Here is a 26,295-nt window from a genome sequence, read left to right on the forward strand (position 1 = left end):
GAAAGAAAGAAAGAAAGAAAGAAAGAAAGAAAGAAAGAAAGAAAGAAAGAAAGAAACAGAAAGAAAGAAAGCTAATAAAAATGGATATAAATGTGATCACAATGTAAAATTAGAGAGGTCTTGGCACTGAAATCCTACCTGAGGTGAAGCTGTTAGGCTCAAAGGGATGCTGACCCATGAAGGAACTACTGTTACATTCACAGCATAAAGAGGACCCCTCCAGCCCAGGGTCAAACTCATGATGGTTGCCAATGGAGGGCCAGAGTGAGCCTAGGCAAATTTTGGTGATCTCTTACATTTTATTTTGGCTTAGTGAATTGTCTAACTTGTTAGTGTTAATTTAGTCAGTATGTTTTATCTGGTTTGAAAAACATAACCAAAAAGCCAGAAGTGGCTCAAGTGGTAGAGTGCTAGCCTTGAGCTGAAGAGCTGAGGGACAGCGTCCAGGCCCAGAGTTCAGGCCCCACGACTGGACCAAAAAAATAAAAATTAAAAAATTTTAAAAAAATTAAAAAAAATCTTTAAAATCCACACAAAAAAAGTTCAAAGCCAGCCCAGGCAAGGAAGTCCATGAGACTCTTATCTCCATTTAACCACCAGAAAACCAGAAGTATCGCTGTGGCTCAAGTGGTAGGGCACTCTCCTTGAGCTGAAGAACTTAAGAACAGTACCCAGGCCGAATTCAAGCCCCACAACTGACAAAAAAAAGAAAAAAAATCTCACAAAAAATTTTATATTTTACAATTCACCCTGAACATTAAGGCTGCAAGAATAACACAATATGCTGGGAGTGTGGCTTAGTGGTAGAGTGCTTGCCTAGCATGCATGAAGCCCTGGGTTCAATTCCTCAGTACAACATAAACAGAAAAAGCTGGAAGTACTGCAGGGGTTCAAATGGTAGAATGCTAGCCTTGAGCAAAAGAAGCTCAGGGACAGTGCCCAGGCTCTGAGTTCAAGCCCCAGGACTGGCAAAAAAAAAAAAGGAAAGAAAGAAAAAAGAATAACACAACATTTCCTAAATCCCAATATTTTATGGCTGTACCCAAAAAGGAAAAAGAAAATAAAAACAACTAAAGTATTAGCTAAGGGCTAATATTACCCAAACAGTCAAAAATGAAATAAAATATCCAAATTATGAGCATTAATTTACCACAATTATGAACTTCAGTTGCCAGTTATTGGCAATGATTGCATGTCTGCAGGGTAAGTGCCCCCATGGCTGGTGGTAAAAGCCACCGTGTAGACCAGCATCTCTCCCCCATGTGCCTCCGTCGCTGCCAGCTCCTCCCCCCCCTCCCCCCCCCCCCCCCCCCCCCCCCGCATTATCCCACATAGGCCAGGGAGCTTTCTTTTTTTGGTTGGTCTTAAAGTCAGCCTGGGCACTGTCCCGCAGCTCTTCAGCTCAAGGCGAGTGCTCTACCATCTGAGCCATAGTACCACTTCCAGCTTTTTCTGCTTATGTGGTGCTAAGGAATGGAACTCAAGGCCTCATGCATGCAAGACAAGCATTCTACCACTGAGCCACCTTCTCAACCCTGGCCAGGGACTGTGGTCTGACTCAGCTCTTCCTGTCTCAGCCCAGGTCTCTGAATTTCAGCACTGTAGATGTTTGGACCAGATAACTCTTGGTACAGTGGGATATAATATGTACTTCAGAATGTTTAGGCATAGCTAGACACTGGTGGCTCATGCCTATAATCCTAACTACACAGGAGGTTGAGATCTGAGGATAGTGGTTCAAAGCCAGCAGAGACAGGAAAGTCCTTGAGACTCTTATCTCCAATCAAGCACCAGAAAACCAGAAGTGGCACTGTGGCTCAAAGTGGTAGAGCTCTCTCCTTGAGCAAAAGAGCTCAGGGACAGTACCCAGGCCCAGAGTTCAAGCCCCACAGCTAACAAAAACAAACAAACATGGCTGGGAATGTGGCTTAGTGGAGAGTACTTGCTTAACATGCATGAAGCCCTGGGTTCGATTCCTCAGTACCACATAAACAGAAAAAGCTGGAAGTGGTGCTGTGGCTCAAGTGGTTAAGAGTGCTAGCCTTGAGTTCAAGCTTCAGGACTGGCAAAAAACAAAGCAACAACAAGAAGGAAAAAAACCAGAATGTTTTGGCAGTACCCTGACCTCCCAGTCATGACCTTTACAAAACAATCTCAGCTGTCCCTGAGGAGGTGAACTTGCCCTAGCTTGACCCCTTCCAGTATTCTCTACAGACTTGGGTTCTGACCTCCTGTGACCTCCTCCTGGCTATGGCTTCCCCTACTTCTTTTCTAGACCTACCACTCAGCCCCACCCCCACCTCATCTTCCCCCCCCCCCCGCACCCCGTGGGGCCTGGTGAGGAGGTGGGGAGGAAGACAATGGTCATCTCTGATGGCTAAGCAGCAGACCCTGATTAATGCTGGGGCTGGAGAGGACAGAGGTTAATGTGATTCCCACCCTGGCACCAATCCCTGCAAGGCCTGAGGAGATCTCAGTCTGGAAATTTGGAATGTGGAGACGGAGGGTGCTAGCTAGGACTGGCCCTTCCCCTCCAGTCATGTCTGGCCACCCTGGCTGCTGCCCTATGGAAACCAGGGCTGTAACACAAGCATCCATCCATGCAGATACAAAGCCAAAAAGGTGCTTGTGTCCTTGGTAGCATAGGCAGGTCCACAGAAACAGCTGGGGTGTGGTGAATCCTCACTTTGGCCAAAGAGTAGACTTGGCACTTGAGTGGTCTCCATCGTGCAGCATAGGTTCCAGAAGAAATGGTAGCCCTTGGGCCACTGGAGCTTGAACCTGAGTGTATACTGTGGTCACTTAGGCTTGCCAAGCAGCTTCTGATTCAGGAGGTTTGGGTAGTTTTAAGAACTGTGATTCTGCCGGGCACCAATGGCTCATGCCTGTTATCCTGGTGACTTGGGAAGCTGAGATCTGAAGATCCTAGTTTGAAACCAGCCCAAGCAAGAGAATCTATGAGCCTCTTGATCTCCAATTAACCCAAAAAGTTGTAAGCAGAGGTGTGCTAGAGCACCAGTCTTGGCCATAAAAGTTAAGGGACAAGGGGCTGGGAAGGTGGCTCAGTGGTAGAGCGCTTGCTTTGCACGCATGAAGCCCTGGGTTCGATTCCTCAGCACCACATAAGCAAAAAGAAAGCCGGAAGTGGAGCTGTGGCTCGAGTGGTAGAGTTCTAGCCTTGAGCTGAAGAGCTGAGGGACAGCGCCCAAGCCCAGAGTTCAGGACCCACGACCGGACCCCAAAAAAAAAAAAAGTTAAGGGACAATGCCCAGGCTCTGAGTTCAAGCTCCAGTACAGGCATACTCTCCACCCCACCCCCTAAGCCCCGCCCCCCCCAAAACAACCATGTATTTCTGGCAAGTTCTTGTTGTTACCACTCTGCTGTTGCTGCTGCTAGTCTGGGGACCAATGAGAAGTGGTTTTAGGTGGTCAGGAGTCTTCCAGCTGACTAGGTACCATTAAAGGATGGTTCCGGGTGGGATTGAAGCTGTGGCAGTCACACCTCCTCTGAGAAGCAGCCCTCCCCACATCTGGGACTCCCCAGGGTGTCTTCTTGGACAAGAATGTAAGCAGAAGATCCAGGGTTCAAAGGACAGGAGAAGCTGGGCGGTGGTGGCTCACGCCTTAATCCTAGCAACTCAGGAGGCTGAGATCTGAGGATTGCTGTTCAAAGCTAGCCCAAGCAGGAAAGTCCATGAGACTCTTATCTCCAAACAAACCACTCAGAGGACTGGAAGTGGCTTAGTGGCTCAAGTGGTAGAGGGCTTGCTTTGAGCTGAAGAGCTGAGGGACAGCGTTCAGGCCCAGAGTTAAAGCCCCATGACCACCACCAACAAAAAAAGACAGGAGAATAGGTGTGTGTGTTGGAGGGGGTGGCAGGGCAGACCAGCCCAACTGACTAGCTGTAACCTTGCAGGTCCTGGCTTGGTTCGAGGAGGGCGAGGAGACCACGACAGCCTTTGTGGAACCTCTGGTCATCATGCTGATCCTTGTGGCCAATGCAATTGTGGGAGTCTGGCAGGTGGGAGGCGCTGGGCCCTGGGGTCCCAAGATCAGATTTCCGTCTGTAGGCCTTTCTGCTTCCATCTCCACTCCAGGCCCCATGGGTATTCCCGAGGGGAAGACCTGCCAACGCACAGGTCACCTGCCTACTTTCTTCTGCAGGAGCGTAATGCTGAGAGTGCCATTGAAGCCCTGAAGGAGTATGAGCCTGAGATGGGCAAGGTGATCCGGTCAGATCGCAAGGGTGTGCAGCGAGTCCGTGCCCGGGACATCGTCCCAGGAGACATTGTGGAAGTGGCAGGTAGGTAAAACTCTTCTTTGTTCCTTATAACACTGAGGAGCCCGGTGTCCCTCATTTTCCATCTTTCCAGCTGTGGTGGCTGCTGGATCCCTCCAGAGCTCTTTGGCCAAAGCCTACCCAAGGGACCCTACCTGAACCTTGGGAGCTTCCTGTCTTCCTGGGGTTTAGAATCCAAAACACATCCTCAGCTGAGCCATTCTCCCAATACAGTGGGAGACAAAGTGCCTGCGGACCTGCGTCTCATTGAGATCAAGTCTACGGCACTGCGAGTAGACCAGTCCATCCTCACAGGTGAGGCCCAGGGGCCAGGGTGGGGCCTGGGCATGGGTTTGCCTTCAAGGGTGACTCAAATAACATCCAGTTCCGTGGCCAGGTGAATCTGTGTCTGTGACCAAGCACACGGATGCCATCCCAGATCCCAGAGCCGTGAACCAGGACAAGAAGAACATGCTGTTTTCTGTGAGTCCTAGGATGCCCACAGCCTCAATGCTAAGGATAAAAATAATGTTAATAGGTCTGGGAATGTGGCTTAGTGGTAGAGTACTTGACTAGCATGTGTGAAGTCCCGAGTTCCTCAGCACCACATAAACAGAAAAAGCCAGAAGTGACGCAGTGACTCAAGTGATAGAGTGCTAGCCTTGAGCAAAAAGAAGCTCAGGGACAGACAGTGCCCAGGCCCTGAGTTCAAGCTCAAGGACTGCCAAAAATAAAACAAAAATGTTAAAATTAATCACACTCCTGTAGGAAAGGAGTTCATTGGTTACTAGAAATACTGCAAATGGATAATAATCATAATAGTTTGTTTTATGGAGGCCTGGGTGTCTGGCACTGTCTAAGCCCACACATAATAGTTTATTTAATCCTTACAACAGACCTTTGAAATAAGGTTATCTGTATTATTTACTTATCTGTATTTTCCAGCTAGGAAACAGATTCAGAGAGGTTAAGTAAATTGCCCAAGGTCCCACAACCAGTTGAGATGTGAACTTAAACACCCAGGGCCCAGAGCTTTCTCTTTTCCTGTGAGGATAGCCTGCCTTAACCTGGAGAGAGGCAAAACTGTCATTAGTAACTCAGCTGAAAATCCTCCAGAGTAAGGAAAACCACAAAGTGGTGAAGAGGTAGGGAATAGCTCACTGGTGGAGTTATTGCTGAGCATTTGTGAGGCTCTAGGTTCAATACCCAGCACTGAAAAACAGAAGAAAGGATGGTGTTGGTCCATTTCTCAAATGGGAAGGCTGAGTCCATGTCATATGTCCCTGGTTCTATTGGGAGAGAATGGCTTTAACTGCTAGCAGAGAGGTGCCCTGTGGTCTCAGAGAGAGTCAGGAGGTAGACTCACAGCTGCCCATGGGCAGCCTGGAGCCAAATGTGGAACACCCGATGCCCCCATGGAAGGGCTAGGCCAGCTGGGCAGTGGCCTATGGTACCAGGGGTAAGAGCGAGAAAGCATGCCTGGAAATGAATGCTCATGCAGAGCTGAGATCCCTGTCCCCCACACCCCCCAGCTGCTTTGGGACAGGGAGAGGGGCACTAAGGTTTTTCTGAGGAGGGCAGTACAGCTGGCCTTAGCTGAAGGGTGTAGAGGGCACAGCTCCCTTGCTCAAGGTGGAAGAGCCGTTTCTACCCGTACCTGCCCACTTGCTCCCTGCATGGCGCACTCATCTGAGGGGGCTAGTGGGAACATGAGCCTCTGTTGGGCCTTCTGTTCCATGAGAAGACACTGGGGCAGAGATCTGCCTAGCTCCTGCACCAGGACCTGGGGAGAATGAGGATGCCTAGGCTCAGGTTTCTGGATTTAGAAAACATTTATGGACTGTTTACCTGGGATCATTGCCAGACACACTTTTGTGTGGCCGTGGCGGTTGAATCTCATTTTGGTGGATTTGAACAGTGGGTCCCTGAACTATACCAATGGATTACATTGTCAGTGTCACCCCTGAAGCCTCCTGTATCAAGCTCTGTGAGGCACTGAGGACATGGTGATGAACCACGTCCTGTGGAGAGCCCAAGGAATGCCTGGTTTCTAAGCCTGGAAACACCATCCACATAGAGAAGAAGGCTCAATGACAAGAGCCTGCACCAGCCCAAAGGGATTGGGGGTTCTGGCCTGGCTAGAGGCTAAGCAGCCCTTCTCTTGTCCTCTCTTTGGTCAGGGCACCAATATCTCATCGGGCAAGGCTGTGGGTGTGGCAGTGGCCACAGGCCTGCATACAGAGCTGGGCAAGATCCGGAGCCAGATGGCGGCTGTGGAGCCCGAAAGGACACCCTTGCAGCGCAAGCTGGATGAGTTTGGGCGGCAGCTGTCCCATGTCATCTCTGTGATTTGTGTGGCAGTGTGGGTCATCAACATTGGCCACTTTGCTGATCCAGCCCATGGCGGCTCCTGGCTCCGTGGCGCTATCTACTACTTCAAGATTGCCGTGGCCTTGGCTGTGGCTGCCATCCCCGAGGGCCTCCCGGCGGTCATCACAACATGCCTGGCACTTGGCACACGGCGCATGGCACACAAGAATGCCATCGTGCGGAGCCTGCCCTCCGTGGAGACCCTAGGCTGTACCTCGGTCATCTGCTCTGACAAGACAGGCACACTCACCACCAATCAGATGTCTGTCTGCAGGGTGAGTGAGTAGCCGCAGCCAGCCTGGGGTTCCTTGAGCTGTGTGTTGCTGGCCTGCCTCCCCAGCCTCCTGTTTGGTGAGAAATGGAGAGGAGCTGTGGGCTGGCTCCAGGGAAGGATGGGGAGCACAGACTTGTGTTCGTGGCACAAAGCAGGCAACAGTGTCTGGCTTCGTGTATGTCCCTAGAGCTTGTGTGTCACTGTGGGGTCCCCAGTCTCCCCATCAAATGCCTGGCTGCTAAGTGAGCCCTGCCAGGTAACCTTAAAGGATCCCAGAGAGGGTCAAGTGCAGGCCTTAGGTCTGAGCCAAGTGGGTCCAGACAATTCCAACCTGTGTCATCCTGACTGTAAACAGTGCCCGTCACTAGATATGCCAGCTCCAGTGATCCGGGAAGGGCTAGGGCAGGAATTATTCATTCTCTGGCACTACTCTCCACATGTTCCAGGGATTCTGGCAGAGATTCCATGGGGCAGAGGCTCCTCTGTGACTCAGTAGGGAGTGGTTGGAGGGAGGTGAGACCTGTGGTTGCTTCCTGCTGGGCTCCCCATTACTACTCTTCTAGTCTTCACATAGTCCTCAGGAACCAGCCTCTTAAGATCCTTAGATCTTGGGGCTGGGAAGGTGGCTCAGTGGTAGAGCGCTTGCCTTGAGCTGAAGAGCTGAGGGACAGCGTCCAGGTATAGAGTTCAGGCCCCACAACCAGACCCAAAAAAAAAAAAAAAAAAAAGATCCTTAGATCTTAAGCCCATTGGAGCTCATCAGAGGCTGAGGTAGAGGAAGAGTACCGGTGAGTTTCACTGCCCAGTAACCTCTGACCTGCTGACATTTGTAGGATGTCATTTGACATCCTTGACAGAAGTCAGGCTTTGGGGAGCACAGGGGAGGGGTTTCAGGGTGCAGCATGCCAGACTGCTGCCTAGAAGCAGAGAGATGAGTCAGAAGGAACAGCGTGGAGCACCTACTGGGTGCTAGGTTGGCCACTGGGAAAATGTACAGTAAGGAATTTTCCAGAAAGCAAGAACCATCTCCCTTGCAGAGCTGGAGACAAACAAGACATGGACTGCCTAGGAGGGAAGCGCCCGTGACCGGGGTACACAGGCAGGAGCTGGGTGGCCCAGCAGCCTGAAGGGCAGCGGTTACTTGCTGAGGGGAAGATGTGTGCCTTGGTTTCCATAAAGGCCAAGAATCCATCCCCTTGAAAAGAAGGGCCAGTTGGATCTGAGCCCACTTTCTGCCTGGGTCACCAGTGGAGGAATGGATTTAGGAACTTAGCTGGCATTACACAGTGACACTGGCAAGGACTCCTAACCAGCTTTGGCCTCCCCCAACTCTCAAGTGCTCCCAGATGCTGAAGAGTAGAGCCCTCAGGAGTCCAGAGGTGTGGCCATTCCAGGGGTGGACACAACTGGGCCAAACAAAGTCCCTTACTCACCAAGACCCTGTGCTAAGGACTTCCCTTCAGGGACAGAGGCTCTTGTGAGGGGACACATCAAGGACCCTGTCTTCTCTGGCTTTCTTCAAGAAGGGAGACTACTGCTCCTGAGTTTACCCTTGTCCCCACAGATGTTTGTGGTGGCAGAAGTGGACCCGGGCTCCTGCCGTCTGCATGAATTCACCATCTCGGGTACCACATATACCCCAGAAGGCGAAGTGTGAGTAGTAGAGGGGGGAGCCTCTGGCAACCTGCCTACAAGGGCCAGTACAGAGGGGTGAGTGGGTGAGGTTCCTGGGACATGGCCTGTTCTGACCTCCTGCTTCCCAGGCGGCAAGGGGAGCAGCTTGTACACTGTGGGCAGTTTGACGGGCTGGTAGAGCTGGCAACCATCTGTGCCCTGTGCAACGATTCAGCCCTGGACTACAACGAGGTAGGCCCCCATTCCTCTCATGGCCTCCCTGACATCCAAGTGCTGTCCAGGGACAGACCCTTCACCCAGGAGTCAGTGGCTCATTCCTGTAATACTTGTTACTCAGGAGGCTGAGATCTGAGAATTCCAGTTCAAGGCTAGCCACAGCAGGAAAGTCCATGAGACTCTTATCTCCATTAACCAGCAAAAAAACTGGAAATGGCTCAACTAGTAGAGCATCAGCCTTGAGCAAAAAAAGCTAAGGAACAGTGTCCGGGCCCTGACTTCAAGCCTCAGTACTGGCACTAAAACAACTAACTACATACATATATAACTGTGCTACATTTCCATCTTACTCAGATTTGGCTCTGGAACTCTACCCCTATTGCAGGGGCTGAAGTGCCAGTGGATCATGGGGAAGAGATCAGGTAGTGGCCAGGACAGAGCAGTACATGAAGCAGCAGCCACAGCCCATGAGAGACCCAGTCTACAAAAGCCAGTGGTGTCCAGTACTGAAGGCCATTCATGTGGCTGGGGCAGGGAAACGTAGAAGGTGGGAGGGTACTCGTGCCTGTGGAGCAACCTTAGCCAGAGCCATGCTACACTGAGGGCACGTAGAGTACCACCAAAGGGTTTTGAGCCAGGAGAGGAATATAGTCACATTTGCATTTATAACAGTCTCTTCAAAGCCAGGCACTGGTGGCTCATGCCTGTAATCCTAACTACTCAGGAGATGAGATCTGAGGATTGCAATTTGGAGCCAGCCTTGGCAGGAAAGTTTGTGAAACTCTTATCTCCAGTTAACTACCAAAAAGCCAGAAGTAGAGCTGTGGCTCAAGTTGTAGAATGCCAGTCTTGAGCCTTAAGAGGAAAAGCTAAAGTACAGCTCCTAGGTCCTGAGTTCAAGCCCCAGTACTGGTACAAATAAAAAAGAGGAAAGAAGAAAGGAAGGAAAGAAGGAGAGGGAGGAAGGAAGGAAGAAAGAAAGAAGGGAGGAAGAAAGAAAGAAAGCACCTCCTAGAGCCCTGTGCAAACAACAGCATAAACAGTATGCTAGGGACTAGGAAGCCCTGAATGGTTCTTTGGTCTCAAGAGATGCCAGCTAAACCCTGCTTGGAACTTCAGCTAAACCCTGCTTGGAACTTCAGGAGAGGCAAGGCCAGAGATAGATTTAAGAGTTGAAAATTCTGAGACTTGGTAAAATATTTAAGTAAAAGAGAGGAAGAAGTCAGAGAATCCCTTGTTGTACCCCAAGCGGTCCCCAGTGAACAAGCTCCTAGAGGCAAAATTGGACATATTGCTCTAAATCTCAAGAGGAAGGTCTTGCGAGGCCAGGCAACTGCTGTTGTAAGCAGACCCCAGGAAGAGGAGTCGGAGCTTCTAGAGACTCTGGGAGAGAAGGTGAGGGTAAGGAGTGAGGCAGGCAGCAGGTTAGCTTCTATATCTGGTGAAGGAGCTGAGCGGCACAGAGAAGGGAGAGCAGGAGGGGTGTGTGGTTACTGCTGCCAAGGCCTGAGAGGCTGAGGATTACTGCCAGATACCATCTAACCCAGATCTGCAGCAAGGAGGCTCCACACAGGGGCAGAGTGGTATAAGAAGAAGGTGAGGCTGGGGAAGTCCCAAGCGGGCAGCAAGCCCCTCACTCCCTGTGCACCGGGACTCCCCAGGCCAAAGGTGTGTATGAGAAGGTGGGAGAGGCCACGGAGACAGCCCTGACTTGCCTGGTGGAGAAGATGAACGTGTTCAACACTGACCTGGACACCCTGTCCCAAGTGGAGCGAGCTGGCGCCTGCAATGCGGTGAGCAGGATGGGGGTCCGGGCCTGGGCTGTACAGCTGGGGTTCCCAGGACTTCTGGAGATAGGAGAGAGGAAAGTACCATGTTAGGAGGCTTCTGGGAGGAGGAAGGACCTCACATATGTGAAATTCAGCTACAGAGCAGAGAGAGGGACATATGCAAAGTAGACAAGGGCACACAGAGTTGGGGGGTGCCTGTGAGCTTTGGAAATGGCAACTGTGGGGGAGGAAGGAGGGGTCCTTGAACTCTGGGGTCAGAGGAGTGCAGATATATGAGGGTCTTTTTGGGGTCTGTGAGAGGCAGGTCAGCATCCCTGGCTCTGCCCCTCATGCCCTGACCTGCGTGAACCCACAGGTAATCAAGCAGCTCATGAGGAAGGAGTTCACCCTCGAGTTCTCACGGGACCGGAAGTCCATGTCTGTCTACTGCACACCTACCCGTCCCAGCCCCAAGAGCCAGGGCAGCAAGATGTTCGTGAAGGTGGGGCCTGGCCATGGGGACTGGGACTCCAGGGGTAACAAGGGGGACTAGCTCCAGTTCTTGGAGACACCAGGCACTGAACTGCCACCCATTGTGCAAGTGAGAGTCTAAAGTAGGGGTGGCCAGTGCCCTGCAGGGCCCTGGGAGCAGCACCTAGATATGGTGGGGATAAGGTAGGACCAAGGGACCCAGCCAGCCCTTGACCCTGGCCCAGGCTGAGGACTACCACCTCACCACATGACCTTGAAGTCACCCAGGATTTCCATTTCATGGGGCTGAAATCCTAATGGCACCAGGTGGGAAGAAGCATAGAGAATGTGAACCCACCCCACCCCTTGGGGTCATCTGTGTGTCTCTGTGGGCTTCAATCTCCCCATGTGGACAGTGCTGTTGGGCTAGAAGCTCCCAGAAGCCCTTTTTCCCTCTATGGTAGGATCCGTGTGGGTGCTCTTCCCTTTGGTGATTGGCTTTTCAGAAACTGAATCCCAGGGAGGGAAAGGAGCCTCCACTGGAGCCTCCACCTGCAAGGCCACCTGTAGTTGCCTCCAAACCTGGTGCTTCTGCCCCAAGCTGTGTTGGTTTCAACCCCTTGTGAGAGGAAAGGGTTTTCACACCAGGAGCACTTCCTGCTTTGCCAGTGTGGAGTAGACTTTAGGGAGTTGGAGAAGCCACTGAAGGGGCATCCAAGGGACGAGTTCTGGGCCTGGGTGAGGTCAAGGCAAGACCCCAGTGGTGCTAAGGAACCTTGTCACCCTTTCACAAAGGCCAACCTTTTCAAGCCACACCCACCACACCTCCCTCCCTAGTGACCACTGAGCCCCCCACCCCCCAACTGCATCCTAATGGCAGTGCCAGGCAGAGGTGCAAGGATGCCAGTCTCCCCCCCACCCCCACCTCCAGATACTGCATGGCCATGTTCCCCATAGGTTTGGCTTTCTCACAAGGAAGCCTGTTTGGATCCCACCCTGAGCCTCTGATAAGTGGATTCTGGGCCCTGCCTCCATGTATGCCCTTGGGTGTCTTAGGCAGGAGGAAGCTCCCTGTGGTGGAGTTGCCTCACTCCTTCTCTCTCCCCTCTGCAGGGGGCTCCCGAGAGTGTGATTGAGCGCTGCCGCTCAGTTCGAGTGGGGAGCCGCACAGTACCCCTGAATGCCACCTCCAGGGAGCAGATCCTGGCAAAGATTCGGGACTGGGGTTCAGGCTCAGACACCCTGCGCTGCCTGGCGCTGGCAACTCGGGATGAGCCCCCCAGGAAGGAGGACATGCAGCTGGATGACAGCAGCAAGTTTGTGCAGTATGAGGTGGGTGCTGGGAGCTGAGTTCTCCTAGAGGAGGCTGACCAGGCAGCTGGTCAGGCCTGAGCTCAGGCCCAGCATACGTCTGTCCTCTCCACAGACAGACTTGACCTTCGTGGGCTGTGTGGGTATGCTGGACCCACCCCGGCCGGAGGTGGCTGCTTGTATTGCACGCTGCCGCCAGGCTGGTATCCGAGTGGTCATGATCACAGGGGACAATAAAGGTACAGCTGTGGCCATCTGCCGCCGACTTGGCATCTTCGGGGACATGGAGGACGTGTTAGGCAAGGCCTACACAGGCCGTGAGTTTGATGACCTCAGCCCTGAGCAGCAGCGTCACGCCTGCTGCACAGCCTGCTGCTTTGCTCGCGTGGAGCCCACTCACAAGTCCCGCATTGTGGAGAACCTGCAGTCTTTCGATGAGGTCACAGCCATGGTGAGGCCTGGGCTTGGAGCTGGGGAGGGCTTGACATGATTATGACTGGAAACTGGTTGTTTTGATCCACCCACCACCCGCTACCCTCCCCCCGCCTTTTTTTCTTTTTGTCAGTTGTGGGCCTGGGCACTGTCTCTCAGCTCTTCAGCTCAAGGTTAGCCCTCTACCACTTGAGCCACAGCCCCACTTCCAGCTTTTTCTGCTTATGTGATGCTGAAGAATCAAACCCAGGGCCTCATGCATGCAAGGCAAGCACTCTACCACTGAGCCACCTTCCCAGCCCGACCCCCTTTTTTTTTGTTTTTGTATTGGTGCTGGAGTTTGAACTTGGGTACCGGATGCTGTCTCTTAGCTTTTTCACTCAAGGCTGGTATTCTCCCACTTGAGCAACAGCTCTATTTCCAGCTTTTTGCTGGTTAATCAAAGCGTCTCAGGGACTTTCTTAAACCATGGCTGGCTTTGAACCATGATTCTTAGATCTTGGCCTCCTGAGTAGTTAGGGTTACCAGTACGAGCCCCTGGACTCTTGGCTTGTAAGCTGGTAGTTAACTTTATCTTTGGGCTCTGTGCTGACTTTGACCTCCATCTGAACTAGATTATTTTGCTTTGAGCTGGACACTGATAGGGATTCCATCCTTGAACTGGACTTCCAACTCATTCTGGATACTTACCTTCACCATCTTCACCTTAATTTTGTTTGGCCTCAGTTTTTATCTGGCCTCCAATCTTAACCTTGACAGCAACTCAGACTTTTAAGAGTACCCTTGACTTGGCCTCTGATTTGGGCATGGCCTCTACCTTAATCTGTTTTTAAAATTAATTTGTTAGTAGTAGTAGTAGTAATACTGTAACTTGAACCTGGTGGCTCCTTGGCCACCAGGCAAGCCTTCTGTCACTTGAACCACACCTCCAGCTCTTTAATTTTTTTTTCTTTTAGTTGGTCATAGAGCTTGAGCTCAGGGCCTGAGTGCTGTCCTTAAGCTTTTTTGCTCAAAGCTAGCACTCTAGCTCTACTAGAGCTCTACCACAGCTCCACTTCTGGCTTTTTTTTTTTAATCATTAAGTGGTGATAAGAGTCTCATGGACTTTCCTCTCTGAGCTGGCTTTAAACCAAAATCCTCAGATCTCAGCTTCCTGAGTAGCTAGGATTACAGGTGTGAGTCACAGGCCCCCAGCCATAAGCTTGCTTATTTATTTATTTATTTATTTATTTTTGATGTATGAGGTTTGAACTCAGGACCTTACATTTACTCTGCCAGTTGAGCCACATTCCTAGCTCCTTTTTGCTTTAGTTATATTTTTTGGATAGCATCTTGAGTTTCACCTAGGGTGGCCCTTGGATCTCAATCCCCCTACATATGACTTCTCACATAACTGGGAGCCTAGTTGCAAGCCACCATGCCTACCTTCTTAATTGAGATGGTGGGCTAGGAAGGTGGCTCAGTGGTAGTAAAGTGCTTGCCTTGCATGAGGCTCTGGATTCAATTCCTCAGCACCACATACACAGAAAAAGCCAGAAGTGGGGCTGAGGCTCAAGTGGTAGAGCGTGAGCCTTGAGCTGAAGAGCTGAGGGACAGCGCTCAGGCCCAGAGTTCAAGCCCCACAACCAACCAAAAAAAAAAATTGAGATGGTACCTTGCTTTTTGCTTGGGCTGACATTGAACCACCATCCTCCCTTACGACTTGGGTGCACTGAACTTGAGAGAGACAGAGCAGTGGAAGGAAAATGTCTCAGGTGTGTCCTGTCTGACTACAGACTGGTGATGGGGTGAATGATGCCCCGGCCCTGAAGAAAGCAGAGATTGGCATCGCCATGGGCTCAGGCACAGCCGTGGCCAAGTCAGCCGCAGAGATGGTGCTGTCAGATGACAACTTTGCCTCCATCGTGGCTGCAGTGGAAGAGGGTCGCGCCATCTATAGCAACATGAAGCAGTTCATACGCTACCTCATCTCCTCCAATGTTGGCGAGGTTGTCTGGTGAGGCCCCGGAGCCCCCTCCTTGCCTTCTGTACCAGGCATCAACGTATCCATGCTTGCTAATCTATGAATATGGTCTGACCTGCCCCCTGCCATCCCCCACCCACCCCAGCATGCCTGGAAAGCCCCCTACACCCCTCACACCATGACCACCTCCCCACCTTAGGGACTCAGAAAAGCCAGATTCACCTTTGTGGAGGAGTGTGTCCGTGTGTATGTACTGTGCCCTCTTACACAGCTGGAGGCATAAATACAAGCAGGATGTGTGACAGAGTAACTCTGCACTTAATTCTGTGCACATGTTCCAAATGGCCGGGAAACGGTGAGTGTGCACGGATTTTTCTGCCTCTGCTCACTGAAGGACACAGAAGTTGTGATTGTCGGATTCTGATAGATGCAACATATACTGCATATATCTGATGTCTGTAGGATGTGTGTGTGTGTCTGTCTGTCTGTCTGTGTCTGTGTCTGCATCTGTGTCTGTGTCTGTTCCCTTAGCCCTACTAGGTTGAAAATTCAGAGTTAGCACTGGGGCAGGTAGGCTGGGCAGAAATAGGTGGTGCCCTGTTCACTCACCCTGGCTTGTACACACACACATACATGCATTCACGCGTGTACGTGTGTGCACCCCCCCTTGTTTGTGTATACTGTATGGCAGCAGCACCAACAGAGAGACAGCTGGAATTGAGACAAGGTAACCCCATCCTGGGCTGGGAAACATAGCCAGACCTCTGCCTGCAGGGGCTAAGCCCATGCCTCTGGTTTTAGCATCTTCCTCACAGCAATTCTGGGCCTGCCTGAAGCCCTGATCCCCGTGCAGCTGCTCTGGGTAAACCTGGTGACTGACGGCCTACCTGCCACAGCCCTGGGCTTCAACCCACCTGACCTGGACATCATGGAGAAGCCACCCAGGAGCCCCCGAGAGGCCCTCATCAGTGGCTGGCTCTTCTTCCGGTATTTAGCTATCGGAGGTGAGCGGGAGCCAGGTGTCAGTTACATTCACATGCTTTCTAAGGAGCTATGCCAGTTAAGTTTCAGACTGCAGACACTTCAACTCAGCCAGTGTTATGAAAGAAATGCTAGGGGCTCATGTAACTGAAAAGACTAGGCATACTTCAGGTATGGCTGGATCCAGGCCTCAAATAGTAGCACTATTCATATTTTGGCTCTGCCTTAGCTCCATTCTCAAGCAGGTGTCCCTCAGGGTGACAGAATGGCAGCTACATCTCCAGCCTGCATGCTCAGGCCCAAAATCAACAGAAGAGAGAGCCTTGTGACTTAAAGAGGGTTCTCTCATGGAATCCAAGAAATAGGGAGGGGAATTGGGCAGCAGAGAACCGCAGCTGGGTACTGTATCCAGTCTTCCTTCCCTCCTCCTGCAGTGTACGTGGGCCTGGCAACCGTGGCAGCCGCTACCTGGTGGTTCCTGTATGATGCTGAGGGGCCTCATCTCACCTTCTACCAGCTGGTGAGCACACGGTGGCCTGAGAGCATGTTGGGCAGCTCTGAGGTAGACTCACAGATTGGGTTGTGGGAGTTCCAGGGGAAGGTATCTAGACCCCAGGGCTAACTCACAGCTCCTTCTGTGACTGTCTACCACCCAAGGAGCAAGCTCAGCCAGCCCTGAAGAGCCTACGCTTTCTCTCGGCTGCTTCAATAGGGGACTAAAGGCCATAAGCAACCCAGAGGTTTCCCTTCACCAAGGAGCCCCCAGACACAGGGGTCTCAGAGGAGTGCGCATGGTGGAACTTGAGGCAGAGGGTTAACAGGTGTTTCTCAGGTACCAAACCAGAGGCCTCTGGCCAGGAGGTGCCTGCCCCAGCCTTGCTTCGGACAGCTGGGATACAAGTTCCGGAAGCTGTTACCGTCAGCCTGAGCCTTGGCTTAGAAGGTTTTATCCTTGAAGCAAGAGCTACAGGGCAGGAAGGTGGCTTTTCTTCTCTACAAAACAGCAGCCCAGATGCCACATTTCTTTTTTGTTTTTCTTTTACGGTTTGTCTTCTTAGCAGTACTGGGGTTTGAACTCAAGGCCTCACCCTTGCTCAACTTTGCTTGCTCAGTTGTTGCTCTACCACTTGAAGCACTGCTGTGGCCCTGCTTTTTTCTTTTTTCTTTTTTTTTGTATGTTTTTTTTATTGTAAAAATACTACACAGAGGGGTTACAGTTACATAAGCAAGGTAATGAGTACATTTCCTAACGAGCATTGTTGCCTCCTCCTTTGTTTTCCCCCTACCATCTCTTTGCTTTTTTTTTTTTTTTTGGTCAGTTGTGGGGCTTGAACTCTGGGCCTGGGCACTGTCCCTCAGCTCCTCAGCTCAAGGCTAGTGCTCTACCACTTGAGCCACAGTGCCACTTCCAGTTTTCTGAGTGGTTGATTGGAGATAAGAGTCTCACGGACTTTCCTGCTTGGGCTGGCATTGAATGGCAATCCTCAGATCTCAGCCTCCTGAGTAGCTAGGATTACAGGCCTAAGCCACTGGTGCCCAGCTTTGCTGGTTATTTTGAAGATAGAATCTAGCATAGTTTTCTCCCCAGGCAGCATTGAACCATAGTCCTTCAGGTCTCAGCCTCCTGAGTGCCTAGGATTACAGGTGTGAGCCACATTCCTGGCTGTGGTGCAGAGTCAGCCTGGCCCCCATCCCAAGCATTGCCCATCCCTCCTGCCCCCTTCCCTGCAGAGCCACAGATCACCCTTGGGAATCTGCTCTCCTGGCCCATGTGGGACTCAGAAGCATCCCAGCCTGGAGCATGGGAACCGTGCCACTTCCATCTAGCTCTGTGGCTGCCACCATCCTATAGACAAAGGGCCCCTGACCTCTATCCTCCAGCTGCATACTTCCTCTGCAATGTCTCACAGGCAGAAGGCCCAGGCAAAGTCTGTTTCCCTTCCCTGTTTCCCTCCTCTTCCATGTCCTTGCAGTTCCATTGCTTACTGATCCACCCCACCCATTGCCAGTCAGCTGCACTTGCTTGGTCCCCTCTTTCTGGTGGCTCTGAGGTCATGTACCTTCTCACTTAGCCACCACTGTGTGCAGGGGCGCACCTTCCTGATGTTCGGGCAGATCCTAGGCAGGTAGTCTCTTCAAAGAACTGAATGTCACAGTGGGGAAGAAACCATGAAACAGACAGTTGCAGTTTTCCTTTCTTTCTTTTTTTTGGGGGGGGTCAGCCGTGAGCCTTGAACTCAGGGCCTGGGCACTGTCCCTGAGCCCTCTTTGCTCAAGGCTAATATTCTTTAACTTTGAGCTACAGCTCCACTTCCGGTTTTCTGGTGGTTAGTTGGAGAGGAGTCTCATGAGGACTTTCCTGCCCAGGCTGGCTTTGTACTGTGATCCTCAGATCTCAGTCTCCTGAGTAGCTAGGGTTACAGGCGTGAGCCATCCCAAGTGTAGCCATCTTAAGGTAGAACTTTTAGCTAGAGGTATTGGGTTTCAAGAGAAGTCTAGAGACCCAGGATTTGTAGAAGAAGCTACCAAAAAGGAGCAGAGTAGTTAAGGGCAGGGGGCATAAAATCTGGATCCTGGCTGCAGGATTCACACTGTAGTTCACTACCTGCTAGCTGTATGACTTTGGCTGAGCTGCTTGACCTCTCTGTGCCTTGATTTCTTTATCTATAAAATGGATAATAATGCTCTTATAGGGCTTTCAAGATGATTGCTACATTAGTGCTTGTAATACTGATGCTCAGTAAAAGCATATATGTGAAGTTAGTGAAACCCAAAAGGGAACCAGGCATTACATGCTTGTAATCCTAGCCCTGAGAGGCTAAGGCAAGAGGGAAGGATCATAAAGTTCAAGGCTAACCTGGGCTGTATAGTGAGCAATCACTCAAAAACAAACCAAACCAACAAACTAAAAATCTGAAGGCTGTGAAGCACAAGGAGAATCCTCAGCCAGGCAGGCAAGGGAAGAGGGGGCGAGCAGGCATCTCAGATGGGAATGGGATCCATCCCTCAGAGCTCGTGATATATCTAGGAGAGCAGAAGTGCCAGCCCTGAGCGCCTCTCAAACTGGGCCGGGGAGCAGAGGGAGGGGGGCACAAATGGGAGAGTCTCGCCAAGTACAGGAAGCCCTAAGTTCAAATCCAGCACCACTAAGAGAAAAAAGAATGATTGAGTGGGTGGGGCCACAGCACACAGAAGGATTTGGCTCTTGGTTACTGGGTAGAGGGAGCCAGGCTCCAAGGTAAGAACATTTTTCCCTTCTGTGTGATCAGCACCCAATACAAAGGGGTGCAGGGCTGGGAGATGGCTCAGTGTTAGCACCCCTATCTAGAGCAGACTGTGCAAGGTTCCAATGCCAGCTCCAGCACCAATGAGGGAAAAAAAAAAATCACACTTGCCTGAAAGTCTGGAGTGTCAGTTTGGGTTAAAAATCCCATGGTTTATTTAGAAAAGGTAAGATTCAAGCTGGGTATAGATGGCTCATGTCTATAATCCTAGCTACTCAGGAGGCTGAGATCTGAAGATTACAGTTCAAAGCCAGCCTGGGCAGAAGAGTCCATAGACTTCATTTTCAATTAGTCAGAAAATGATAGACTGGAAGTGTGGCTTATGTGGTAAAGTGCCAGCATGAGCAAGAAAGCTAAGAGAAAGTACTTGACACCCTAAGTTCTAGCCCAAGTACTAGCAAAAAAAAAAAAAAAGGCCAGGCATCTATCTGCTCACGCCTGTAATCCTAGCTACTCAAGAGGCTGAGATCTGAGGATGTCAGTTCAAAGCCAGCCCAGGCAGGAAAGTCTGTGAGACTTTTTTGGGGGGGTCTGGTCGTGGGGCCTGAACTCTGGGCCTGGGCTCTGTCCCTCAAGCTCTTCAGCTCGAGGCTAGCTAGCACCCTACCACTTGAGCCACAGTGCCACTTCTGGCTTCTTTTTTTTTTGCTTTTGTGGTGCTGAGGAATCGAACCCAGGGCCTCAGGCATGCAAGGCAAGCGCCCTACCACTGAGCCACCTTCCCAGCCCGTCTGTGAGACTCTTATCTCCAGTCAACCACCAGAAAACCGGAAGTGATGCTGCACCCACGGCAGAGGAAATGGTTGCTACTGCTCAGACAGCTTGTCAGCACACACACTACAAGTTCTCCTAGAGAATTATTTTCATAGCAGGCCTCTGGTTCTAAACCCTTACCTTTAGAGGTCTCCAAATTCACAGACCTTTAGACTCCCAGGACAGCCAGAATCTGAATGTCCTCAGCTGTTTTCACAGTCAATTCTGAGGAGCAAAAAGAAAACCTCCAGGGCTTCAAAGGCCATAGGGCTGGCTGATAGCTTCTCTTTTTTGTGTCCGTGTTGGTACTGGGCTTGAGCTCAGGGCCTTGTCCTCGGATTCAGCTTGCTTGCTCATGGCTGGTGTTCTATCACTTGAGCCGCTTGAGCAGTCCGGAATTCTGCTGGTTAATTGAAGATGTAGTCACAGGCTTCTGCTAGGCACTGGCTTAGAACTTCAGCCCCCTAGGTCTCAGCCTCCTGAAGATCTAGGATTGCAGGCAGGAGCCACTGGCGCCCAGCTCTGACAGCTTCCGTCCATCACCGGGGAGCTGTGTTTAGGCTAGGTCCCAGCTACTCGTCATCCATGTCGTAAGCAGGACATAGGGTGGTGACACTCAGTTGTTGGAGTAGGAAGGGAGGGAGGGAGGAAGACTGGAGCCTTGCTTAGTTACAAAGGAGAAGGTGTGCGTGGCCTTGATTTTTCTAGCCCACCCAGGTGAATTCCATGCAGGAAGGTTTTTATGGATAGATTTTCACTGGTCTGTCAATTATACTCAGACACCTCAGAGACCCAGGAAGTCAAAGCAAAATCTGGAGTCTCTCCCAGTCTCAGGACTTATTGGTGTCCTCCTTAATGCCAGCAGCTGTCCCTCTGTTTCCCCCCAGCCCCATCTGGTGGGGAGGGGGGAAGGGAAGGAACCCAGCTCTCCCAGCAGTGCCCTACAAGGCATCCTGTGCTGTGGCTACAAGCAGGAGTGGTGAGTTGCTTTCTTCTTGTCCCCTATGACTGTAGAGAAACTTCCTGAAGTGCTCTGAGGACAACCCACTCTTTGCTGGCATCGACTGTGAGGTCTTTGAGTCTCGCTTCCCTACAACCATGGCTCTATCTGTGTTGGTGACCATTGAAATGTGCAACGCCCTCAACAGGTGGGCCGGGCAGAGGGGCTCAGTGCCCAGGGTCAGAGTGTCCGGGATTGGGGCTGAGAGTCAGGGGGGCCAGAATTGGCGTCTAAGGGTGAGAAGAGACTGAGAGTCAGAGGGGGACAGTTGGAATCCAGGAGCAAAGGAGGCCAAGGTTGGGGTTTCAAAAAGTGGAGGGCCCAAGATTGGAGCTGAGAGACGAAGAAAAGGGATCTAGGCCCCAGAAGGCTGGACACGCTCAGGGAAGTGCTGAGACAGGGGCTCCCACACGGGCTCCCTGTCTCCCTGGACACCTCCTGAGCTGAGCCCTCTGTGTCCTCTGCAGTGTCTCTGAAAACCAGTCTCTCCTTCGGATGCCACCCTGGCTGAACCCCTGGCTCCTGGCAGCTGTGGCTGTGTCCATGGCTCTGCACTTCCTTATCCTGCTTGTGCCACCCCTGCCTGTGAGTTGCCCCTCATGCCTTCCTCTTCCTGCTCAGTCCCTGGGGTGACTGGAACCAAATGGCCCTCGTCTATGAGGTGCCCTGGTTGGGTGCGGGGCCCTTCTGGGCCCCTCTGCAGTGAGAGCTGCTTGGAGGACAGAGAGGTGAGCAGTCCACCCAGCTGCTGTCATCTGGATGGGTCTGTGCCTTCAGGAGCCCCTGACCAGACAGAGGTGGAGACCCCTTGCGGAGGGAATGTCCCGGGACTGGGGGGGCGGGGCGTGCAAGACCAGGACTTTCCTAGGGAAAAGGAACCCTCCTTCCCAATAAGAGGGATGGGACTTGGTTCTGTGGATGAAGGGAGGGATGGCACTTCAGCAGTGTGAACCCAGTGGGCAAAGGGCAGGGCCCTTGGGCATGTTCATAAAGAGTCCACAGTTGTCTGATGGCACCTGGGTAAACGGCGAGGGGCTGAGCCAACCAGGGCAGGGTACCCTTCGTTTCCTCAAGGCCCATCTGTGGGCTTTGTACAACATCATCTATGGGCCATGTGAAACTATCGGTATAGGTAGCCAGCTTTCAGGCAGTCAACAAGAAGAAGCATTTGAGGCGTATATAGGGCTAATCTATCAAAGTAACATTATTTTGTGGGCTGTATATGGTCCCTGGGCCAGATACTCCTTACCTTGGCCTTAACTGGATCCCTATCTCCGGTCAGCTTATCTTCCAGGTGACCCCGCTGAGTGGATACCAGTGGGGGGTGGTGCTGCAGATATCACTGCCTGTCATCCTGCTTGATGAGGCCTTCAAATACTTGTCCAGGAACCACGTGGATGGTGAGTAGCGTGCTCCTGTCAGCTCCTTCCATCTGCCTTTCCCGCCTGCTCTGAGCTCCTCCCTCCTCCCCCCGCAGCCCCCCACCACCATCTGCAATGGGAGAGCTGCTGTTGGAACACAAAGTAGAAGAAGTAAAAGGCTCCAGCATCTGATGGGGGAGGAGGTCTTGGGGTTTGCGGATCCTGACAGGGCTATAGTGGCACACTGCTCAGGCTGTGCTGCCTTGCTCTCCTCACCTGCTGCCACCCCCTCCCCTGACCCGCATTTGCCTGACCCCTGTGCATGGCCTGTTTCTAGGCATGCTCAGGACACTCACACCAGCCTGGAGCGAGTGGCTACTGACTACCTCCTAGGCCCCAGACTACATGGGGTTCAGTCTCCAGGTGTCTGTCGCCTTGGGATGGGAGTGACAGAGAGATTCTGCCTTGACCCAGAAGTGGCAGAGAGAATGGCAAGGGTCAGACGGAGATGGCTATGTGCAGAGCCTCAGACTTGACTGCTGGGCCAGGGAGGGGCCTGCGTTGGGCCAGGCAGTGGCTGAGGCCTGCTTGAGGCATCCAGGAAGTTGGGGGCCACTTCTGGCCGGAATGTGTCCTGTCTCAGGGAACAGGAGGAGGATATAAATAAATCACATGCCTTTCATTCCATTAGAGCCCCCATCCTCCACACTGCCTAACCAGCTGCTGGATTTTTTTTTTAAAATTGTATCATTCGACAAAGGATCCAAATGAGTTGCCTCTTCTCTCTGGAGAAGCTGGCTTTCCACAGGTCTGTGTTAAGTAGTGACCAAGAGGGGCAGGGGTCACTCAGACAGAGTGAGATGACTGTCATGGGCAGGGGGGTCACTCAGCCAGCCAGTGCAGGGTGGCCAGCAAAGGGCAGGGGGTCACTCAGCCAAAGCGGGGGTCACTTAGCCAAAGCAGGGTCTATTGCAGTTCTTGGACAGAGCTGAAATAGGCCATCACACACACAGGCACACACACACCATACTTGGTTCTTTTTGCTCACCTTGTGGGGACACCCCTGGTGAAAGGTCTAGGAGAAAATGAATCTGGTGCCAGAAACTGCAGCCACTAGGGCGAGGGCACGCCAGCGCTGGCTGGAGCATGGAGGAGACACGGTGGCCAGCTCCAACATACTCACCTGCCCCACCAAGTCCTCCTAGTAACATGGGCAGCCAAGTGGTGTCTTTGTCTTTCTCAAGAGAGATTCCTAATGGCCTAACAGCCAAAGAATTCCACACGCTTCATTGAAAAAAATTAAAAGTGAAAGAATTCTGCCCCTGGCTAAAATTTCTCCATTCACAGGAAAGCCCTACGTTGTTTATTGCTGTTCAGCAGTGGCTGCTGAGCTCAGAGGATCACTGGAGTGAGGAAGGAGAGAGTAGAGGTTGGGGTAGCTTAGAAGGGCTGCCAGGCTAGTGGTCAGAGTAGTTTCTAGACGATTCAGGGTTACAGTGAAGGTTTGACAGGACTGAACCTGACTGGGCATGGACTAAAGGTTCTTCTGATGGGACCAGTATGTGAGGCCCGGGGTCAGCAAGGGCCCTGGATTCTAAGGTGAAGGTGCTGGGTGTTACCTCAGCACCTTCCTATGGGAGATACTGGAGGGACTGGCGAGTGGTGTTGAGCTGTCTGGGAAGGAGGCTGAGTCCTGGCTGAGAGTTAGCTGCTGCTGGACAGGGTTTCATCCTCCACCATTGATTAGACATGTTGACTCTGGTCCCAGCAAAGTTTGGCTTGAAAGGGAGCAGGTACGGGGCCCGCAGGAGGGACTCGGGCTGGGTACTTGTGGCTATGCTTGCGGCAGGCTGTGTGCTTGCTGGAAACCCAGACAGCTCTGCCCTGGGCCAGCAGGCTGCTGCAGTCCCTTGGGCCTCCTAAAGTGGGACAAAGCTGGTGTGAGAGAGAGGACCCTTTGCGTTCCCAAGCCAGCCCAGTGCCCTTTTAGGGAAGTTTTGCTGCAGCCTAATGCTTGCAGCTTACTCGAGATTTACGAGGATGTGTTCTGGGGAGAATTGTCTGAGCAAGGTCAACCTTGGGGCTGAGGGTCTTACTGCCCGCCTCTGGCTCTGCCTAGGTGTGGCTGAGCCACTGTCAGGAGGCCTCGGGGCTGGACTGGGGAGAGGGAATGAGTGCAGCAGAAGCTGAGTGGAGATGGTTTAGGGAGGGCTCAGGTACAGCTCAACAGTGAGGAGTCATAAAATGGGCTAGTGAGGCTGGGTTTGGGCTTTTGTGTGATGCAGCTATAGGAGGGTGGTAGTGGGCAAAATGGAGAAGAGTTCTCCCTGGGGGCAGTTGAGGTTATCCAGGAAAGATGTGGAGGGAAGGTCTTTGGGGGGTGGGGGCAGCAAGGGCAGGGTGTCTGACCTGCAGCTCAGAAGGGCTGGCCAGGCTGGACATTGAATCTGGGCAAGAAATAGAGGACAGAAAGGGCCAGCTTGAAATGTATGCGGTCATGAATATGTCTTCATGTACTTTTGGGTTTTTCTTCCAGACAAAAAAGGACCAAAAGTGAGCATCAGGAGTGGAAAAGAACCTCTGTGTGGACCTCAGACTGATGGTGCCCCGGCCTTTGTCCCCTCTCCCTAGCCCTGCCTCCACACTCCCCCATCTAACCACCTGACCCTGTTGGACATACAGGGCTGAGGCTGGAGCCACCACTGCAAGCCTAGCCCCAGCATCCCTGTCCTCGCTTCCCTCCTCCCCCCTCAGGGTGCCATGGCTTGCATCTCCAAAACTCTCCTGGGAAGTTCCCTTCCTGAAGCTCCAGGCCAGAAGGTTCTTCCAAAAAGCCACAGGTGGTCCCCACATCACAGTTGCAGAACCCCTGAACCCGTGCTATCTCCTAGCTCAGCTGGGCATTTGCTTGATAACCTGTGGCTGGGCTTTACATGTTTTCTTAAGAGCCTGGACTTTTATAAGCTCTGACCTCTGGTCTTGGAGTCTGTTTGACCAGGGAAGCAGGAGGAGGGATCAGAGGAAGCCATCTGGGCCCAGCTGTGTAGTTGGGCCTACAACTCCTCCCCCTCCCCAACTTGGCCCTACCCCATAGAGGACTCAGGAGAGACAGAGCCTGTTTCTGTTTATATAAACACAGGCCCCAGGGACTTGAGGGGTTAGAGGGAAGAGCACAAGAATGGAGGAGGGGCTAGGTAGGACTGTCCTGGGGTGGGGGAACCCCAACAGTCTGTCTGACTTCCAACTACATCTTCAGCCCTCAGCTCGTTTCCCAAGTTCAAGTTTCACTGCCCCAAACACACAGCACTGTGTCCATCTGTCCAGAAGAGGCCAGACATGTCCTCGGTACAGAAGACCCTAGAGGCTTTTGTGTCTCTGACCAAGGCAGTGTGCGGCAATCTCTGTCTGGCTGGGAGATTCCGCAGCCTCAGGAGTCACTGCGCCCATCTCTTCCCGCAAGCTCAAGGGCCAGAAGGAGATCACCAGGATGGCTGTTCCCCAGCGTACTTCCTCCCTTTTTCCCTCCCTCCCTCCAGCTGGGGGACCTAGCATTTGCTTGTGGATGTCAGGTGGGAGGAAGATAGCACTTAGGGGACACATTTGTTGTTTTTTTCTCTCTTAACTACTTTTCTTTTCTCCTTTGACAAAAGCTAGGCATAGCAGAACCCAGCAGATACCTGTGTGTCTTTGCTCTTCTTGAGCATGTACAAAGTGATTATTTTATATGTAAATCAAGACTTACATCCTGTTCCTGATCCTCAGACAGACAAATGGGCCCTGCCTGCTAGGCTTCCTCCCCTCTAAAGTTCTGGAAGGCCTAAGAGAGAAGAGTTGGGGGTATCTTGGCAGGGACCAGGCCTTGTACACATTGCTGACATGCTGTCTGGCAGAGAAATAAAGGTTGTGTGCCTGGGGGGTGGAGTATACAAGTGTCTTTTCTGGAATGTGGACCCCCACCCCGGACCTCAGCAATGCAAGAGTCGAATTCCTGCATCACCAAGAGGGTCTTTTTCTCCAACATTGGGCTTTTGAGGGTGCCAATGACCCAAACCACATCTTAATAGCAATGCGTGACCCCTCAACCTCACTGCTTGTGTAGATAGCACTTGACAGTTGAGGCACAAGTTCATACTTTTTTTTTTTTTTGGTTGGTTGTGGGGCTTGAACACGGCCTGGGCACTGTCTCTTAGCTCTTC

The 26,295-nt window shown here is 52.0% G+C and overlaps 1 protein-coding gene across 2 annotated transcripts in view; it reads left to right on the plus strand.

The window, feature by feature from the left end:
• The window catches only part of Atp2a3 (ATPase, Ca++ transporting, ubiquitous), a 27,225-nt gene extending 1,202 nt beyond the window's left edge, over positions 1-26,023 (plus strand). Inside the window, exons 3-20 of one of the 2 annotated variants that reach the window (XM_013013340.1) lie at positions 3,917-4,021; positions 4,165-4,303; positions 4,514-4,594; positions 4,677-4,762; positions 6,460-6,924; positions 8,488-8,576; positions 8,687-8,789; positions 10,436-10,567; positions 10,920-11,045; positions 12,128-12,346; positions 12,441-12,776; positions 14,533-14,753; positions 15,522-15,724; positions 16,136-16,221; positions 20,753-20,886; positions 21,206-21,323; positions 22,021-22,138; positions 24,636-26,023. In XM_013013340.1, the coding sequence (XP_012868794.1) occupies positions 3,980-4,021; positions 4,165-4,303; positions 4,514-4,594; positions 4,677-4,762; positions 6,460-6,924; positions 8,488-8,576; positions 8,687-8,789; positions 10,436-10,567; positions 10,920-11,045; positions 12,128-12,346; positions 12,441-12,776; positions 14,533-14,753; positions 15,522-15,724; positions 16,136-16,221; positions 20,753-20,886; positions 21,206-21,323; positions 22,021-22,138; positions 24,636-24,730 (2,793 nt within the window). In that variant the 5' untranslated portion in view covers positions 3,917-3,979 and the 3' untranslated portion in view covers positions 24,731-26,023. Of the gene's footprint in view, positions 1-3,916; positions 4,022-4,164; positions 4,304-4,513; positions 4,595-4,676; positions 4,763-6,459; positions 6,925-8,487; positions 8,577-8,686; positions 8,790-10,435; positions 10,568-10,919; positions 11,046-12,127; positions 12,347-12,440; positions 12,777-14,532; positions 14,754-15,521; positions 15,725-16,135; positions 16,222-20,752; positions 20,887-21,205; positions 21,324-22,020; positions 22,139-22,436; positions 22,523-24,635 lie in introns of those variants that run through there. The other variant, XM_013013342.1, reaches the window with a different exon arrangement.
• Positions 26,024-26,295: the final 272 nt, after the last annotated feature.

The sequence above is a fragment of the Dipodomys ordii genome, unplaced genomic scaffold (assembly GCF_000151885.1).
Source record: "Dipodomys ordii isolate 6190 unplaced genomic scaffold, Dord_2.0 Scaffold19, whole genome shotgun sequence".
Lineage (NCBI taxonomy): Eukaryota > Metazoa > Chordata > Mammalia > Rodentia > Heteromyidae > Dipodomys > Dipodomys ordii.